Here is a 20,395-nt window from a genome sequence, read left to right on the forward strand (position 1 = left end):
TTAACTGGACGGAAACAGGAGGGATTAACTGGATGGAAACAGGAGGCCAGAAGGAACTCACACAGCTGTGGTGACAGACTGGCAGAATCTCAGCACAGGGAACAAGAAAAGGGTTATCCACAATGGCAAGAGTTGGCTAGTGGGAGTTTCAAAGATACTCAACTCTAATTAGTACATTTTGGATCGAAAGAGAATAAAAGAGACTCAAGGCCATAGGCAGTACTTGAGTTTTGCAGAAGAGACTAACAAAACGGTTGTGAAGAGGGTCGTTGTAGGAGCAACACTGTAGAGTGGCAGACGAACGCGAGTCCCCCTTGATCTATAAAGGATTGAAGTTCTGACAGCTCTATTCTATAAAATTGAGAAAAAGAAGGAAAGAGACAGCTTCGTTAAACTATGAAGTACTGTGGATTAGGGGGCCGGGCTCCTTAATGCAGTGTTTCTTAACTTTTTGATTTCTGTGGACCCCCACTTCATCATTATTCATGAAATCCACTGACTCTCACTAAATTAATATTGGAATTTGGGGACCGAACTGAGTTGTTACTAGAAACCAGGGACCCTGGCTTAAGCCCTTATAGTGATCTGAACCTTAAAACATACACAAAAATACAGAAACAATCATTCATCAAACAAATAATGAAATATCTTAATTAATAATAAACCAACATAAAAAATTGAAAAGTTTCACTCTAATAGGAAAGTTGAGGCTTTTCTAAATTCAGCTGACGCCATCAGTCTTCCATACTATATTCTGTTTGATGGATTTGCCATGAATAAGTCCAAGGACAGTAACTTAATTTTTAGCCTTTAACTGCAAATTGATTCACATTTGTGGAATGTTTTAAAATTTCAATTTTTACATTTTGCTTCTTTACCTATATAGACTTCATTAATCTGTTTATATTTTTTAATTTTCTAAGCAGTTGTGGACCCCCTGAGTAGGCATTGCGGACCCCAAGGAGAACCTGGGGCGCAGGCTGAGAACTGGTTTCCTAGAGGATAACCTGCAAAGGAGGTAAAGCACCTAGTATTTAAATAGGCCTGATGGTGCTGAGTGTAATCTCATGGCAGCAAAGCAATTCCAGAGCAGTGGGTGGATCTCAAGGTGAAATCTGCCAGGAGCCCAAAAGTGGAACCATGGCCGCACTCGTAGCTTCAGACAAGCAAGATATCATGAGTGCGAAAGAGCCTGACCCTGTGTTAAAAGCAAGAGATAACAGAATCGCTTCTCTTGAAATCAATATCAGTGATGAAGAACAAGACATACACATCCTCTAAAACAGCAGGCAAATGCTAACTTCCAAGTAACAAAGAGAGTGTACTTCTATAAAGACGTTAATGCTAGCGAGTCTATACAAGGCTTGGAAGGATAGCTGATGTTAAATAATTCCTGGAATCACAGAGAGAGTTTACTGGGAAGGAAGATTCTAACACAAAAGACACAACAGCAATGAAGACAGGCCCCCTGGTGGCAAAGAGCGAGTTTCGAAGAGCCTCATGAAATTTGCTAATTAAAACAGAAATGAGAGCAATCAAAGAATTGAAACAAAGCATAAAGGAGGTGAATATAAACATCATTGACTTGTGCAAGAGTTCTCAACCTAGAAGAAAAACTTGCCAAGGGAACCCTTGAGATGGAAGAATTTAAGGTCCGAGTAATCTTACTAAAGAGGACAAATGGTTACAGCAAGAAATGCATGAAGGCCTATAGAACAGAGTGTGAATCACTGTGGTGCCACGTGAAGTGAAGGGCAAACATATTAAGCAGTTTGTGCAAAACACTGTTGATGTTTTAGGAAACGGTTTTTAGTAATGTTAAACTGTGCTTTGCTAAACTTTTTATGGTTTAATTAACTGCAACAATAAAATGTGTATTGTAGTCACTGTTGATGCTCCTATGACAAGATCAATACGTCCCTATATGTGAAAGAAAAGGGTCCACCAGGTGACTTTGAGATGCACTTAAGAGTTAAGTGCACCGGACACCTTGGTGTGCATCCATCGTCAAGAAGACAAAGAACACATTATGCAAGATGTTCACATCAGCCTGGCTGATGAGGGGTGATACCCCGCAAATGATCCCAGGATGCTTGTTTTCCAGTCCAGGGAGGACCTGGCCTGGCAGTTCGGGCTGGACTGTTCCCATGGGGGGCAGCGTCAAGGCTGATTTGCATATGGCTGGGTCCAAACTGGAATGGCGTGGCAAACAAAAAAAACGATGGATTAAACCCAGATCTGTGACCGGGGTGAACGTTTGACAATGTTAAGTATTCCGTCCATCATCTTTTTGTGTTGAAAAGAAGACAAGTCATACCATTAGGGGTAAGGTAGCAGAAACATTTCCGGCTACCAATGTTGCAGGTTGTTGCCGTGGGCAGAAGGAAGGACTGCATCTTGACTGCTTCTCTCCTATGTGCATGTGAAGACAGATGTACAGCAATAAAGCTCGTACATCTTCTGGCTTTCTAGTTCACTTGCAATGTGATGCGTGGATCGAGGTATTAGCCCTCTGCATTGGTATAGAGCAGGATTGGGTAAGGACCTCACCACCTGGGTTGGAGTGGGAACGTTCTTTTGTGACATTACAAATGGACCAGGGTGCAGTCTTTGGGTTGCGTAGGACGGGAAATACTTCCAGCACCTGACAACGGAAGCTGTTAGAACAGATCAGTAGGAAGTTGAAGCATGCTCGCCTAGGGTAAAGACCTACATATATGGCAGCTTGGGAACCCGTGTTATCTTTACAGATATATCCAGATCTATGCCCAAAGGTCAGATCCTGGGCCAATGGAGGAAGACAAAGAGGAGGCTGAATGCATTAGAGGAATATAGGGCAGGTGGCCAACTTGCACAGGCATGTCTAGACCAGCGCAGACAGCAGCTAGTGATAATTCTCAGCCTCTCGAGTGGCAGACTTCAGCCCACATAAAACAAGGCAAGATATTGAGGACTACCTGTTGACCACAGTGACTTGTTTATGGACTCGTTGGCGATGGCAGAGGCTCCTTTGTGAGCTGGACCCCGCTTCTGCCCACATCCCAACTGGGCGGGCACCTACGTCAGTGCACAGGGTTGGATTTTTATGCAGCTCCTTATGTACAGAGGCCAACTGAGTCACTATGAAGGTTGATGGTACCACCTGTGGGCAAGCAGGAGCTATGGCAAACGTTTCCCCATCCAGTTTGGCGTCTGGAGAGATTCACAAGGATGATTGTATGTCTGTTAACCTCTATATACATGAGTTCATGGCGCATTTGTTCTAGACGCAAGGTTGCTTCTGTTTTTGTTGGTGTGTGTGTGTATGGGTGTATTTAGTTAGGTGTGTTGACCTTTATGAGCAGTGCTGCCCCAGGTCCAGTCACCCCTGCTCACCAGTCCTAAAGTTAACATCAAATATGTGACTTATACATGACCTATGCTTGCCTGTGTCTCTCTATGTTTTGTCGGTGCACATACGTATTGTGTGCCTGTTGTTATATGTATGGCTGTCTTTATGTATGCTGCCCCAGAGTAAAAGTGGTCTCTACAAAGAGAGTCCAAGGATTAAAATGGATTGTTTCTCCACCTCTAGACAGATTTCCTCAGCAGAAAGGTTTAAGATTAAACCTGAGCCTCCCTGGAGTCACCTACAAGTCTGCTCATCACTACAAGTCTGTTCATCCATCTATATATCTTTCCATCCATCCATCTCACCCACACATTCATCCATTCAGGCCACCCACTTATCCAGCGACTCCCTGGTTCTGGCCATGAACCCCTGCCACTTGACACTTTACCTCCAAATTCAACCCTTTCGTCAACAAAAACAAACTATCAATCTGGACATCAGCCCACCGAGCCACCCAACCTTCACTCTCAATCCTACCGTACGTGGATTTCCTATATTCAGTGCTCTTTACTCTATGTGCATAAGGTTTCAAGGACGTATACATATATGAATGCGCTATACAAATGCTGACAACTTAACATCAAAGTGTACAGATGTCTCTATGCCTGTTGGACTGAATGCCTGTTTGCTTTTATGTCTGTGTGCATGGGCGTCTGTGGTCCTTTTTTCTGTGTGGGTGGGTATGCCCGACAGTCTGTGAGCATAAGTGCCTGCTGGTATGTGTGTCCGGGTAGTTTAATATCTATACACTGGTGTGCTGCACTTGGCGATCGGTGTACGTATATTGTATGTGTGTGCTCATACAAGGTACAAAAGTCAAATATTTTGGCTTTTCCATACACGTTTTACATCTATTTCATTCAAACATTACACAGCTTTTGTCTTTGGAAAGAATGCAACACAATAACTTAACAATATGCCATTTAGTTGGATTAAGAAACCCAGTATGCTGGTATTACTGAACATTGCTAAACTGAGTGATAAAGCATCGGCACACAGGAAACAAAAACGCTGAAATGTTGCTGGTATATGCACCTTAAATGAACAACAAAAACACGCATTATACTTTCGATACAATATTTATTGGATGGTTTTAATTTGTAAAGTGGTGGAAACAAAGTTGAAACTTACACACCATCGGTACAATGACTAGCTAAAACATATGCACAAGACATTTCCTGGAGTGCCACTCTTGGAAGTCAAGCAAGAGGCCCGAGGGGAATGGTGCATGCTTTTAGTGACTTGACTTAGCTTGGCAAATGTGCGTTAGTTTGTTGTGGAGAGTTTCACTGGGGCTTTCAATGTATAGGGCATTATGTACACTAATTTCAAAAGTACTGGACTGTTATTCATCGTTGAGGAGCACACTCATTTACCAATATAGTTCACAGAAGCTGAGCTGAGAAGGGCTGGGGAACACAAACTAGAGACAAACATTGAGTAACCTCCCATCACAATGCTACCACAGTTGTAAACTACTGGATACAGTGCACCAAACGAGAACTCAGAACTCTGTCAACTGTTATATAGTGTGACAAGCCGGGACCATAAGCAAAGTTTTGGTCAGCCGTGGATAGAAAGTAAATCAGGACACCACTACAAGGACTCTTGAAAAATGTGCAGGGCCACTTTAGCAGTGCTCCAGGTATCCTTGTGGAATTGAGAACGTGTATTTCTCACTCATAAAGTTAGAGCAAACAGTCTCAAAGCTTTCATGGCACTGGTCAATGGGTCACCAATTGATTCACGTCAGATAATACTACCAGCTGTAGGAGACTAGAGCTGCACAGACACAACCGCCAATCTTCTTCACTCATTTTATGATACCCTGTGTACACACTTTAATCCTCCTTGGAGCTTGCCCACCCTGCAGCACCTGTTGTAATGGAGAAGTTAGGAATCTATTTACATTTGAAATCTAGAAAGGTGTGTCTGTACTGCATGGAATATGCTGGAGCATCCACAGAAGTTTCTACCTACGCTCACTGAAATTGTTACCCAAGAGAATTAAAAAGTTATATTTAATTGGATTGTAGTGCTTTCTAAAAGTGGAGGGTTTGAATGATTTAAATTATCTTTCATGAACTATGACAGTACCATTCAAGATGTTTTACTACCCCTCACACATTCCTCTCAATCCAGCACAGACACCTGCTGGTGCAGGTCTCTGTTCTATGAGGGACTTATAACAGCCCAATACGTAACAAAAAAAGTAATGCAATGCAGTCAAATAGGTGTTCAACCTTCGTGGTTATTATTTATGTTTCCAGTGAAGGGTGCGATTCAGCAAACATGGCTTAAGATAAAGCAATGAAGGTAGAAATACCTTGATCTCTTCCCTATCAAGACAGAAATACCAAGGCAGGTAATAACCCATTGCAAATCACAAGCTTCTCTGTGAGAGTCATGAACGGGGAATCTTTAATTGATGTGAAAACAGCTTTGGAAGCTCAATAACGCCGTTCGTGCCAAAATCGAGGAAATTCTGCTTTCAGGAGTTGCTGCTCCTGAATGACCGCTGTCTTAACTTTTCCTGGTCTCACTTTAACAGTTTCAGGGAAAGCTTACAGTGAACAGTTGCTACAGTGCAAAGTAAAAAAAAAACTACTATAAATATTAAGCAAATATTTTGATGAATAATGATCTCTGTAAACGTTTTTGAAGTGTTTGAGCCACAGAATCATCGCCTATTTAAGCATTTGTTCACATTCACAACTAACAAGTGAAGTCCAAGCCCATTCTGTGGCAGGACACTCCATACAATTATCAAAAGTAAACTAAAACTATCAATATATTAATGCATTCACAAAAAATCTACTGGATGAGGAACAAGTAGAAACACGTAATCTGAATTTTTTAAAGAAAAAACAGACCAGATTATGCACTCCATGACTCATTTGTGTAATTCAAAGACACACTGTTATATCATGTACAAAACACCAACATCAATATCACACTTAACATCAATCGTTTAGTTCTACTGTGAGGACCATCAAGAAAGAACAGCTTGGTGAAATTGCATTTGACTGCGCTGTGAGAAGTAACGACCCGGGTAAATATGAAATACTTTAAATATATTACCGACTCATCAATTTATATGGGATCACAACTCACAGATCAGCCCTAAAAGTTTTGTTTACATTAAGGCTGCAGAATTTACAGACAACTTCAATTTCATCCTGACAAGGCATTTTGTTAATGACCCCCTTAATAAAAAAAAAAGACCAATAAAAAAGTAGAAACCCATGCGGATTCCAAAGGGCACTGGTGTGGATCCCAACAGTATATGCTGTTCTGAGGCACTGACCCTTTTTTTGTAAGATGAACGAGAAGCGGTTCCATCAGCAAGGTCAGGATTTATCCTAAGAGGCCCTCGTTCATAAGAGCTGTCTTTGAACGTCTAGACCATTTTCACTACACGACTAATGCTAAGTGGGATTAAGGAAAGAAATATAAACTGTACTTCACATTGACTGGACAAGATGACTCCATGTCACTGTCATAATTCAAATCGCCAGCGTTCCGGCATCATGTTCGTAAGGTGGTCTTTCATTATGAGATGGTGAAGTCAATATTTCAAAAGGATGTACCATGCTGCAATGGATACAGCAGACATAACTTCTACATGCACTGTTTATATTAGGGGCAAATAAATCACCTTTCCTTCTTTATCTTTGCCTAAAAGAAGGTGATTAGATAGTTGCTAGTTCACTTACACCTCAATTAGGATTTGTTCTCAAGTGAGTGTTTTCCTTCTGCAGGACTTCACACACGGTCGAGCTCTCTGGGATGGATTTTGATCCGAGAGGAAGCAAAGATACACATTGAAGAGCAGGATTAAAATACGTGTTAATACATTTTTAATCAGGAAACTAGGCCTGTCGGTTGGACCGCATTCTCCTTTTTGCAGCCAAATGTCAAATGGCAGACTCCTTGGTTTTATGCAGTTCCACAACACATGTAGAGGGGATTAAACCAGTTATAACTCGATCACATCTTCACGAATGGAGGTTACCCCCTCTGATTAATGTTAACAATGTTGGTGTGTACACAGATATACCAGTAGAAGTACAGTGACAGTTACAAATATAATACATTTACCATCCTTCAACAAAGCCATTCCAAGAGGCCACAGCGAGCATATACACTATGCTAGAAACAGCCTCAAACATGGCAGTCTGTTTTAGATTTGGATGTAAAAGATCAAATAGCTTGTGGAATTCAATTGTTACAACTACACTCGTTTGGTCCTCAGTGTCGTTTGGGAGAGGAGTGCCCTCCATACTTCCCCATAACGACACACAGGGCTCCTGCTCTGTGTACATCCTTCAGAAGATTGGTATGTAATTGTCGATTTTGGCTCGATGCCTCTGAGCAATGCACTCAGCGATCCAAACAATGTTCCGGCACTCTTGCTCCTTTAGCTTCACAAACGCATAGAATACACCAAAGTGGAACTGGTTCAGGAATGCTAACTTATTCAACTTCACCTAAAACAGGGAGAAAGTATATAAAGTATATATAAATATCATTTCAATTACCTTTACTCCATTCCTCTCATTTTCATGTTCAAAATATTTTATTAAATTTAGAAAAATACAAAACGATGAAAAACAATACTGAATATATGGTAAGGAAATACACATAGAAAATATAACAAATGGAATATAAAATAACGCTATTTCGAAGTAAACAGCACTAAGAAAATAAATTAAAAATTAGCTACTTTCAAAAACATACAAAAACAATTATACCATGTAGATCAATCGTCAGCTATACATTTTAGAATATATCATGTTGTACAATTGGACCAATCATAAATTAAATCCAGAAGTATCGAAGGGCATCCAAAACATTGGTGGGGAAGACATTTAATGTAACTTACAAAGGGAGAGGCTAGTACCTTTTACGGTAAAAAATAATCCAAGTCTACCGAGTAATAAAAGAAAGTAGTCTAATTACAAGTAATTTATGAATAGCATAAGAGATGAGAAAAATCAAATCATTGATTGGTACACAGGAAAAGGGTCTGGCAATACACATGATTTACAGATAATTAAGCTATATGAAAAGCTATCTGAAATATCCAAGACCTTAGTAGCAACTTACCAAGCCTTGGACCAAAGCTGCAGAGTAAGTGGACAATCATACAGTAGATGCTGCAATGATCCAGGACATGTTTTACCAAGCCAGCAGATTGAATTATCAAGCAACTTAGCTTTAACTAACTGGCCAGTGGGATCCATTTTCGATGGCCTCAGGTTTAGCAATGCACAAGATGGAGGATGGCTAAATCGTCCGTACACAGTGGAAATGTATCACTTGTATTCCTTTGTTGTATGGTTTGAGACACAGAACCTAAAGAAAGGTAGGATGGAGACAGGGCTAGAATTCCTATAAGCAAGAGAATGCAGATTATATTTTCCTTGAGCAATGTCATCTGCCGGATGGTAGGAGAGAGTGGGTGAGTCAGCAAGTATTATTGTTTAGGATGAGGAATTTTCTAGGCATGGCCTGCCCTTTTGTCTATCCCAGAATGCTAGTTTACGAAGACTGATAACAGCCAGTGAAGAGTCTTGACACGTCACTGTGCCCATATTGTGGAAACTCATGCTTGAAGTGATAACATCTTGCAAGAAGGCTGTGTCTGCACAACCAGGAAAATGGCATTTGAAAAGAATTCAACCCAAACTGGTTCCAGAGCTTTGGATAGTGAATCAAAATCCCGTGTCTGGAAAATGAGTATAAAAGTGGGACCCCATACCACCCTATTTTCTTCCAGTTTCAAGTTCTTCTTGACCAAGGAAGGGAGTGATTCGAAACGTACTTGAAAAGCGGCTGAGACCACAGCTGGTGTATGCACAACACCTGCTCCCAGAAGTGAGGTGACTCCACCTGAAAACTGAAAACATTTCTAGAGAGGCTTTGGGTCTGCCTTGAAGCATGCCTTCTTGCTCAGAAAGGAAAGAAGTGTACCTGGCCCTGCAAGAGCCAAGTGTGATCAGGAGGATAAGCCCATCCATGTTCCCAGTGTGTGAGGCATAGTGAAGGACAGGTTACTTTTCTCTGGTAACACCTTATCCGGTATAGACATATCTAGTTGCAATTTCCTTACCATAGAATTTCAAGGTCCAGGACCTCGGCTGCTCTCTCCACTACCGCTGAATATGAAGCTCCCTCCTCTGTAGCCACAGAAGGGGGTGAGAGCTTGTCAGTATCTGGGGAGATATCCAGTCCATTGCCTTCACCCAGGTCCGTATGCCAGTCCATGTGGTCTTGGAGCTAGTATTTTAAAGGGTCCAGCAATCCCTCCTCCTCCTCACCGTAACATAGCCCACATTAATAAGGTTCAGGAACCGACAAAAGGGGCAAGGACCCTACTGGCGCTGGAATCAGCTTCATACGTTGCCCGTTTGGCTCCATGTCAGGCCCAGATGCAGGCGCTGCAGATGGAGGCCTAAATCGATGAAGCTCCAGGTCCCTTGTCTTGTTAGCCGATGGACAAGGTGAAGTTGAAGAACGTTTTGCCTACTTCGACTTCTTCTTATGCCTCGACTTACTTGAACCTCTTGAGGACTTGGAGTGGGACAAAGAAGAGGGGGGCTTCCATGACCGATCCCACGATCTTCCTCTAGACCGAGACTGACACTTGCACAGTGCCAAGCACCGGGCCACCATCAGCTTTAGGGACTGCTCATTCAAAGCTTTCTGTTTCCTGGCCCGGCAATCGGAAGACGACTTCTGGTTGTGGTCGTGCCCCAGACACCAAAGGCACACGAGGTGCGGATCTGTCAGACATTGCCCGAAGACAGGATCAACAGGGCTTGATCCCAGTCTTACAAGAAGACATCCCTCGACACACCAGGAGTAGAAACTACTGAAAATAACTTCAACAAAAGTTGAAAAAAAGACCAGCCAAAAACTGACTGGGGGGTAGCTCTTTCTTTGGATCCGTGCTGGCTGGCACGGAAAGAAAAGAACTGTTGTCAGCTTGCCTATACAGGACCTGCAATGTCATATCCTGCGTGCACAATGCAAACGAAAAACATGGAGCTGATCGATGCCACCTAACAGCGTGCAGGGGTACTGCTCGAGAGAAATCACCAGATCCAGACTGACGCCTGGGAGAAGTTCTAAGATAAGGAATCTGCAACTAGATGTCTCTATCAGACGAAGCAGACTGTCTAATAGGAGTGTTGCTGGGACCAACCTGAGTCACAAGGGATCTGGACTCCCAGAGTGTGGTTCTTGTGCTGAATCACATAAAGAAACTAGAAACTTTAAGCCAAACAGCAACATGCCATCCAGCACCCCTGAAGTATGTCAGAGAGAAGAGGTTGCCACTGCAAAAAACTAGCACCCATCAATCTGATTGGTCATACTGATATCCTTAGTTGTCTTACAGAGAGAATTGAGACAGTCACAGTGGTCATGAGATACCAAAGAAGCCCCCAACGGGATAAACAGACATCCATTATCCAACGCCAGCCATTCTGTATTTCTACTGATCTGGTACCACAGGGCCCGGCCTCCAAAGACTGTATTGTGATGCACAAAAATAATCCTGCAGTGTAAGGATATATTTACTGTAGGACTCACTGGGGTAAACAGTGTTGAAACTGACCTACACGTTCCTGAAGTGGCAACATCGTGCAGGATTTGCATCTTTGCCTAATCTTGTTTAAACTCAAATTACGATGGAAGTCATCACAGGCCTTGGAGGACACCGTTGAGTGTGTGTGTGTGTGTGTGTAGGGGGGTGAGACCTTAGAGGAAGTACTGCTTCTTTAAGAGCCTGTGAGTCAGATATTTTAACCCTGTAGTCTACCCCTAACTGTCCAGTATTACATTAGAGGAATGCAGCAGAAAGCAAATTGGTGCAGAGGATTTCCAGCATTTTTCTAAGGAAGAAAGCAGTGTATGGGGCTGCATTGACACAGTGGGCAGAAGTAAGTATGAGGGCTTCCATATTTATAGTTAGTAGTCAGAGAGAACAGTTGTGCAAAGGTTTGAAAGAAGTCCACATTAGGAACATAAGCACCAAGATAAGATCCCACTGAGACATAATGAAAGTTGTTGATGGAAACATTTTATGTGAATCCTTTTAGAAAGTGCATCAGATCTGTCAACTTGTACAATGGTGGTTGATCAGCAAATGTAGAACGGCCAAAAGGACTGACAAATAACTTAACGGTGCTCATTGCAAAGCTCCGATGAGCCAGAGATTCCACAAACAAATTATCAGATAACTTGGCCTGTGGAAGATCAACCCAACGGGTCCACAGCAGGCCACAAACTTCACCCAACCACTCGAATTTACAGATTTGGTAGATGGGCACCTAACCAAAAGATTAATCATCCACTACTTCAACAGTTAAGTTGAAACACTTCAGTTGCCGCAGCACAATGTCCATGGATGGGCCCTGCAAGCTGACTCAGATGCAGAACCATATCCCGTTGCTGAGACAGGAAGTCCTCTCAAAAAGACACTCCAATAGAAGGACAAGTACGTACCCTCAACCTTCCAGAGTTCCATAATTTCTGGTTCCAATCCGGAGATATTAAAATGATTTGCGCCCGGTCCTTCCGGACCTTCTTCAGAACTCAGAGCAGGTGAAGTGGTGATGAGAAGTCAGACCTATACTCCCTATGCAGATGAAATGAGTCTCTCAGAGAATCTCCTAGTAGAAACACCAGTGTGCAGTAAATGTCGAACTGGACAAAGCTGCCTTGTGTCACCTCTGGATGAAGATGCCATTTGTATTCCGCTCAGCCCAGCCATCCTGGTATTCATTCAGTGACCCACCAAGCCTGCTACCAGTGAAAATCCCAGGATGGCTACATCAATGTTGAAAAGATAACCCCCGTGTTGAGCTCACTGGAAGTGACGTTTCAATGTAAAACTCATATGTGCCAGCAGGCACCTAGAACCTATACGATGCATAAGGCCAAAAGACCAAGTATCCTCAGACATGCCTCTGTCGGAATCCAAGATTAAACACAAAACCTGAGCTAAAGCCCTGAATGTCCCTGACACAAAGAAGGGGTGTAAAAGCCTTTAACATCACCCTGTCTAGGATGGACCCTAAAACGAGAATCCTCAGCACGGGCATTATGTAAGACTTCAGCTCACTAGCTTAAAACCCCAGCGATGACAGAAGAGTTTCCAAAATCTAGAGGTGGTTTGCGATGTACCACGGCGAACCTGCACTCAGCAGGCAGTTGTCCAAGTACAGAGATATGTGTCCAGACTTGTGAAACTGGTTTAAAACCACTGCCATCACCTTCATAACAGCTTGAGGGCAGAGGTGAGGCTGAAAAATAAAAAGGCGAACTCCTCTGACCCCACCACGAAAAACAGGTAAAATGGACTGCAGAACGAGGACATAAAAGTACACATCCTGCAAGACCAAGGACCCAATCCAATCTGCCGAATTGGGGGTGGAAAGAACCTGTGTCAAAGTCAGTATCTTGGATTTGCTTTTGAGCATAGGGCGAAGATGTAAGATTACGTTGAGCCCGCCATCTTTTTTTGAACACTAGGACAGAGTGGTAAAATAAGCCCTTTCACGGAAAAAAAGTCTGGGGCCAAATGGTAAATAAAATGTTTACCTGGGATGCCTGCACATCCCTACATAATCATGTAGCACATATCTATGCATGGGGCCATAAAACCATGGACCTGCTGATGGTGCATCCAACACAATCAGTCATTGTCTAGACCATTTCTCAAGATGTATTTGGCTGCATCTCATGAATCTTGGTCTGTGTACAGGCGTTGTGAAATTCAGAAGGGGTGACCACCAACATCTTGTTGGCCATGACTCAAAGGGAATGTGCATATCATCCCAGCAGGTAAACAATGTCCAGTGTCTTTGGTGTTGGATCAGAAAAGCTGGAATCACACCAGCACCTAGCCAGACAGAGTCTTACAAAACTTCCATCTGGGCATTGCTGAAAGGCAGAAAAAGCTGAGCGGTCACAAACCCAGGCTCTAGTAATTATGTTGAAAGGTTTACCCTGGTTTCTATTGTGGGTTGAATCACTGCTGCACACTACTATAGCAAAGTTGGCATGGAAGTGGAGTTCTGTCTCAGGGAACAGTCCACTGGCATTCTACAGATTTAAGTAAAGGCTAGGATCAGAGAGTATGTGGGGAGTAAATTATCCATCTTGTCATTATCTTCACCATGTAGGATATATATATATATTTTTAAATCTGTTTATTAAACGCAACCTGCACACAACAATACAACAGCTGTTAATAATTTTGCGATCCATTTGGTCACTTATATAGATTTACACAGCATTATTACACAATAAGGTGTCAAAAGAAGCGAAAATAAAAGACGAGGAAGGCAAATATAGAGCAACATGACAATGCGAAACCAAAAGGGGCAAGGAGAAAAGGGAAGCAGCATTCAGCTTGGAAACTATGTATGAACTTATTGCAGGTTAAGGACGCAGCTAATCACTATCAATATCAGTACTAGTTTAAGTGATCCCCCACATTGCATGGGAAAAGAGAAAAGAGGGAGCGTGTCTAATATATGTAAATAAGGTGGAAGCCACCTCTAAGGTATGGAGTGTGTCTATGGGATTTGACAGGGTACAAGGCAGGTGTAACTTCACGTGATCTGGGTATATGTTACATATGTGTACTATCACAGATAGCGTGTCTAAACATGGTGTAGAGATACATTATGGGGAGGGGTGAGGATGTTAATAATGGGTACAATTGAGAGTGGCTAAGATTGGGGTAGCATAGTTAAAGTGTTGACGGTGACAACCAGAGCTGTAATAGGTATGTATAGTATCCCGTTCACGGGGGTACATGTCGTCTCTGGCCTCAATAGCCACCACAAAAGTGTCCCAAACTTCGGGGCCCTCTTGGATGAGACCCCTATGTTGGAGTAAGTGGAGTGTCAGGGCTTCAGCTTGCGCTCGGCTATGTAAATCACGCAGCCAGGACAAGTGGGGGGAGACATGTGGAGCTTTCCAATGCGTTGCTATTAAACGTTTGTAAACCACAAATGCGAAGTCTATAAATTTGTGTGTTTGTTTATCCGTTCTGGCGCGGTGGCGTATGCCAAGTAAACAAAAGTCGGGCGTGGGCACCAGAGTGTGGGATTAGATATCTGCTGTGACCTCCATCACACGTTGCCAGGCCGAATTTATTGAGTGGCAGCTCCAAACCATATGGAAGAAGTCAGCTGCCGGTGTGGCGCATCTAGGACATGTCGGTGTTGTGCTCAGATATATTCTTTGGATGCGGGCTGGTGATAAATATGAATGGTGAAGATAGTTGAATTGGGTGTAACACAGACGAGGGTTGCGGGATACTGATTTAACCATTGCGAGAGCGGCAGCCCAAGTCTTCTGTGGTAGTGGTGAGTGGAGGACAGAGTCCCAACGTGCCTTTGCACGTGGCAGGATGGTGCATATCACCTGAAGTAATGCCTTATATAGTTTAGTTATAATGCCCTTTGAGCTACCTATGGTGAGGATAATGGTGAGTAACGGAGACTCCGGAGGCTCCGCGTCACTGGTACCCCAGAGATTATGGAGTAGTCGTTTTATGGTGCTGTATGTTAAAAAGGCCCGTTGTGCATCACTCCAGCGGATACCATTTCCGCAAAGGTGTGCATCACGGAGCTAGAGTATAAATCACCCATCTGCAATGTGTTTATTCCCCGCGTGTCGTGGTATATTGAGAGGGCTTGGGTGCCCGGTAATTGAAACAGTGGCAGCAAGGGTGAGTAGGGGGGAAAGGGAGCCTTATTCTGGACGTATCTGCGCCAGCAAAAGCGAGCTGCCTCTTAACAGTATTAGTCTAGGAAGTGTAGGGGGAGGGCTAGTTAGCATTTTAAGCAGCAGTCCCTGTGGTGCTATATGTGTCTGCAACATTATGCCTTCAGCAGAAGGAGTATCTTGGAGCCATGTGGATAACCATGATAATTGGGCAGCTACGTATTATCTTTCGAAGTTAGGCATACCCAACCCACCCATCTCTTGCGGGTGTTGTGTTATGGTCAGCGCCACTCTTCGTCTGTCTTTGCCCCAGAGTAGGTCGGTTAGCATTGATTGCAGTTTGTTAAAGAACGAGCGTGGCAGGCACAACGGAAGGGCAGTAAAATAGTATAGGAACCTTGGAAGGATAAGCATCTTAGCTATCGCCACATGACCCATGGGGGACAGGGGGAGTGAGCTCCAAAAAGGTATTGAGCTACGGGTGGAGCCGAGCACCTTATCAATGTTACCTTCTTTTAGGTCTGTGATAGAGTGATAAATCTGCACTACAAGATATTTAAAGGTTGTATGTGACCAGGGTAGTTTATATTGTGGCAATGCCATATGATGATCAGCCGGGATAGAAGTAAGGGGAAAGATGCTTGATTTGGACCAGTTGACATGTAGACCAGAGGAGAGGGCGAAGGAGTTCAGCATCTGCAGTACCTCTGCCATAAAGGCTGAGTGATTGCGCAAGTATATTAGGGCATCGTCTGCATACAAGGATATAATGTGATAGGTATTAGATTCCAGGATACCCCATATGTGTGCATAGCTGCGTAGTTTAATTGCTAATGGCTCCATGGCAATAGCGAATAGCAAAGGAGATAGTGGACAGCCTTGTCTGGTGCCTCTGCCTATGGGGAATGCTTCGGAGATAGCTCGACCATTTTTGACACTGGCTGTGGGCCTAGAGTAGAGCGTTTTGATCCAGTTGATAAAACCGGGGCCAAAACCGAATGCTTTAAGTGTGCATAGGAGATAGTTCCAGCTGAGTGTGTCAAACGCTTTTTCAATATCTTGGGAGAGGGCTACTGCTTCCGTGTTTGTATTGCTATGGTTTATATGCAGGAGTCTTCTGATGTTCAGAAAAGTACTCCTGCCAGGAATAAAGCCGGATTGATCATGGTGTATTAAACTCGGTAAGTAGGGGAGGAGCCTGTTTGCAAGTACTTTCCCAAATAATTTGCAATCTGTGTTGAGTAAGGAGAGCGGCCTGTATGATTTGACATCGAGAGGGTCACGCCCTGTTTTTGGGAGGACGACTATCAATGCCTCGCGCATACAGTCCGGCAATTGTAGGTTGTGGTGTGCTTCGTTGAATACTTCTATAAGTGGGTGTAGTAAGTGGATAGCGTGGGAGTTAAAATATTCTACCGGTAGACCGTCAGACCCAGGGGTTTTGCTATGTGCCATAGCTAACCGCAGCTCTTCAATAGTAATAGGGCCGTCTAGAGTAGTGGTATTATCGAGGATAAGTTGATTTTGAGAGACCAGGTGTAGTGTGTCAATAAGGTGCTGCTCTGGGTGGTTGGGGGGGGCGTATGAAGGGTGCGGTAATATGCAGAGAAGGCATCATTTATGCCTGCTTGGGTGTTAACGATGATATCAGGGTTTAAACGTATAGCGCCAATGGGTGTTGGTTGTGATGGCTGCCGGATCAGCAAAGCTAATAGCCTGCCCGACCTGTCTCCTTCAGCGTGTTGTCTTGTCATGTAATATCTATAGTCGTGTTTGCTTAATCTGTTGTCTGCTTCCTTGTGAGCAGCTCTAAGCGAGTGCAGTGTTGTTAGTGTGGGCTCTCCGCTGTCGGTCACATTCTCTGCCCTGCGGAGCTTCACCTCTAAGTCTTGTAGTTCTTTATTAAGTGCTTTTCTAACAACCACCGTGGCTGCGAGGCAGTGTCCGCGTATCACCGCCTTGCGGGCATCCCACTCTATAGCGCAGGATGAGGTTGTGTTTTTGTTTGATAGAAAGTAATCGGCTAATCTTTTGGACATATCTGTTTGAAAGGGGGGTCCAGAAGGGCTTCTGGCTGTAGTCGCCATGTTGGTATCCGAGTGTGCGTGTGTCCCCAAGCCATTGTTATGCATAGAGGGTTATGATCTGATACTGTGCGTGCTAGGTATTCAGACAAGCATACTTTATGAATAACAGATGCGGATACAAAGAACATATCTATTCTGGTATGCAGCTTATGCACTGGAGAATAATAGGAGTATTCACGGTGAGTGGGGTGGTTCACCCTCCATACATCCCTCAGCCCGTTGTTTGATGCCCAGTGCGCCAAAGCCTGTGAGGCACGATTAGAAGGGGCCATGGCAAGTGGGGGGAATGAACGGTCTATTTGAGTATCCAGGACACTGTTGAAGTCACCCCCCCCATATGCATTCTAGCGTGGGGTCGCTAAGATTGCCGGTGGAGAGCATGGATAGGAAGTCGTGCTGGTTTGCATTTGGGGAGTACAGTGCGACCAGAGCTAAAGGGGACCCATCTAGGGTGCCTTCAAGTATCACGTGCCTGCCATTGCAGAGCAAACGGGGCCCCAGGTGCAATCCAAATGGCTACTCCGCGGGCAAAGGACGAGGAGGTGGTGCCGTGCAGTTGGCCTTTCCATTTTGAGCGTGCGTTTTCCAGCGTGGACTTAGCAAAACGTCTCTTGTAATAAAGCTATGTGTACTTGATGTCTTTTAAGAAAAGCGTAGACCCTTTGACGTTTCCGTGGGGTTGCCATGCCCCTGACGTTCCATGTGAGTATCTTATATTTCAAGATCCCTTGGTGCGTGTGGGTGGCCATAATGTTTTTGTGGCTGTTGTGTGACCAGGGGAGTAGTTGTCTGTCATCCTCATTATGACATTGTTATGACGCTCAACCGCTATAGTTGACCGGCCAGTAATTATTAAACTGTGAGTTGTGGTCCTGTTGCCATAGTAGACATATCCTGTGTGTTTGCTGCTGCTTTTACAGTTAACTCGCCCTTGAGAAAACCAACCACCTAATATAAATGTGCAAACACTAATTATAATGCCAATGGGGTTTTATGATGCTAGTGAGGTGTGGACTGGGCACTGCGAGGTTAGACGAAGGTTATAACTGTTCTGGTTGCCTTGGGTCTCAGGAGAATAACTAGCACGGTAGTGAATAGCAACCCGATAAGAGTCGCCGAGAGGCTCACCTTATACGGTTGTCCATGCCCGATTTACGCTTTGCACCCGTCCGTTGGTTGTGCTCCTGCTGCCTCACCCCTCCTGAGGTGAGGCGCGGTTCAATACAAAAAAGGGGGGGGGGGGGGGGGGAGACAATCCAGTGGAGACCTCATGCCCAGGGTATCTGGATAAGCAATCCGGTCTCTGCGGGCTCCGTCACTTCAGGAACCATGGGGACCATAAGTCGGTGCCGTTGTGCAATTGCGCCCACGCGTGTCAACTCTGGGACGCTGCTCCCCTGCAACGCGCCTCCACGCAGTTCGAGCCCACTTACCAGTGGGGTCGGCCCTCCTGGACCGAATGGCTGCAGTCGGACGAGGAGTCAGCACTCCAAAATGGCGGCCTCAGCTTGTGAGGCCGCCCAGCAGTGTTGTGTGCGGCCCGGCCTCCGGGCCGGCCGCAGTGCCTATTACCGCCTCCGGTGGACATGGAGGGGAGCCAGGCCGCCGATGGCCTCAGCGGGTGCTCCCCTCCAGTGATACAGCACGGGCGAGCCCGCTCCGGCAGGACCCGATTCAAAATGGGTGGCGCCGCAACAGGGAGGTCCTGGCCGGCGCCGCTTCTTCAGGATAAGCTTCCCGGGTCTGCGCTCGGCTCTTGCGCCCCCGGCGAAGTCAGCGGCCTCTCACCGCTCCGGTTCCAAACGGATCCAAGCGCCCGCCCCGGGCCAGAAGGTATCCGGCGCCGCGAACACAGAGCGCACAGGTCCTGAAACGGGTGCGGGCCTCGGCCGGCCAGGCGCCCACCGATCTCCGGTATTTCGGCAGCTCCGGATTCGCAGCCTCGGGCGCCAATGCAACCCTCCGGCGGCACCTCAAGCGGCGTCTGTACCCCACAAAAGGGGAGCCAGGGCCTCTCAAACAGGATGATTATGTGGGCCAGGGATCAGAGCTGCAGTTTATGCTGCCGCTCCGATCGCCATCTTGGCCACGCCCCACCAAGTAGGATATTTTAAAGTCCTTGAAAGTGTCAGAATGTGAAATTAACACTATGTAGGAGGCTGGCCTGGTTTGTAGTAAGGAACTTACACCATACACCAGGTCCAGTTATCCCTTATTAGTGAAATGTGGTAGTGTTCTAGCAGATTAGGCTGATAGAGATAGCTATAGCAGAGCAGCTTAGGCTGAACTAGGAGACATGCAAAGGTCATGAAATACCACTTATAGTTACACAGTACTTATACACAAGTAAAGACAATACTCAGTGTTACCAAAAATAAAGGCGGTTTAGTCACAGAGGCCTCAGGAGGTGAAGACGACGTGGTGCACAGGGGTACTGTTGTACTCGGGGAAGGCAAGCTCTTACCTCCTCCAAACTGGGACAGCAGGACCTCAGGACAGTCTGTGTGTCTGTGTCGATGGGGTCCACCACCTGTGTTCCAAGGAGCACGCTCATCGCCAGGAGAGGAGTCCAAGAGAACTGGCTGTCGTCTTAAAAGGTGCCTGCATGAGCAGGGAAATTACTCCGTCACTCCACTGGAGATTTCTTCGGTCCTTCTTGCACAGGATGAAGTCAGGGAGTCCCCAGAGCGTGCACACCGTGGAAACTGTTGCAGTTTCTGGCTGAAGTTGCAGAGGAAAAGTAGCCCTTGTGGATACTTTGTTGCTGTTACAGCGGTTCCTGGAGCAGGCTGCGGTCGATCAGAGGTCAGAGGATGAAGTAGTAGTTGCAGAGGATTCCTGCTGGAAAATTGCAAGTAGAATCTGAAGAGAAACCCACAGGAGAGACCCTAAATACCCCTGAAAGGGGGATTAGCTACCTTATCAGGTGTGGACCTATCAGGAGGGGTCTCTGATGTCATCTGCTGGCACTGGCCACTCAGAGGCCTCCAGAATGTCCCCACACCTTGGAAAACAAGATGGCTGAAGTCTGGGACACACTGGAGGAGCTCTGGGCACCACCCCTGGGGTGGTGATGGACAGGGGAGTGGTCACTCCCCTTTCCTTTATCCAGTTTCGCACCAGAGCAGGGACTGGGTGTCCCTGAACTGGTGTAAACTGGCTTATG

The 20,395-nt window shown here is 45.1% G+C and overlaps 1 protein-coding gene across 1 annotated transcript in view; it reads right to left on the bottom strand.

The window, feature by feature from the left end:
• Positions 1 to 4,451: 4,451 nt before the first annotated feature.
• ATP6V0D1 (ATPase H+ transporting V0 subunit d1) overlaps positions 4,452 to 20,395 on the bottom strand; it is a 231,999-nt gene continuing 216,055 nt past the window's right edge. The window contains exon 8 of the mRNA XM_069217611.1: positions 4,452 to 7,881. Within this exon, the coding sequence (XP_069073712.1) occupies positions 7,720 to 7,881 (162 nt within the window). The 3' untranslated portion in view covers positions 4,452 to 7,719. The remainder of the gene's footprint in view (positions 7,882 to 20,395) is intronic.

The sequence above is a fragment of the Pleurodeles waltl genome, chromosome 12, assembly GCF_031143425.1.
Source record: "Pleurodeles waltl isolate 20211129_DDA chromosome 12, aPleWal1.hap1.20221129, whole genome shotgun sequence".
Classification (NCBI taxonomy): Eukaryota; Metazoa; Chordata; class Amphibia; order Caudata; family Salamandridae; genus Pleurodeles; species Pleurodeles waltl.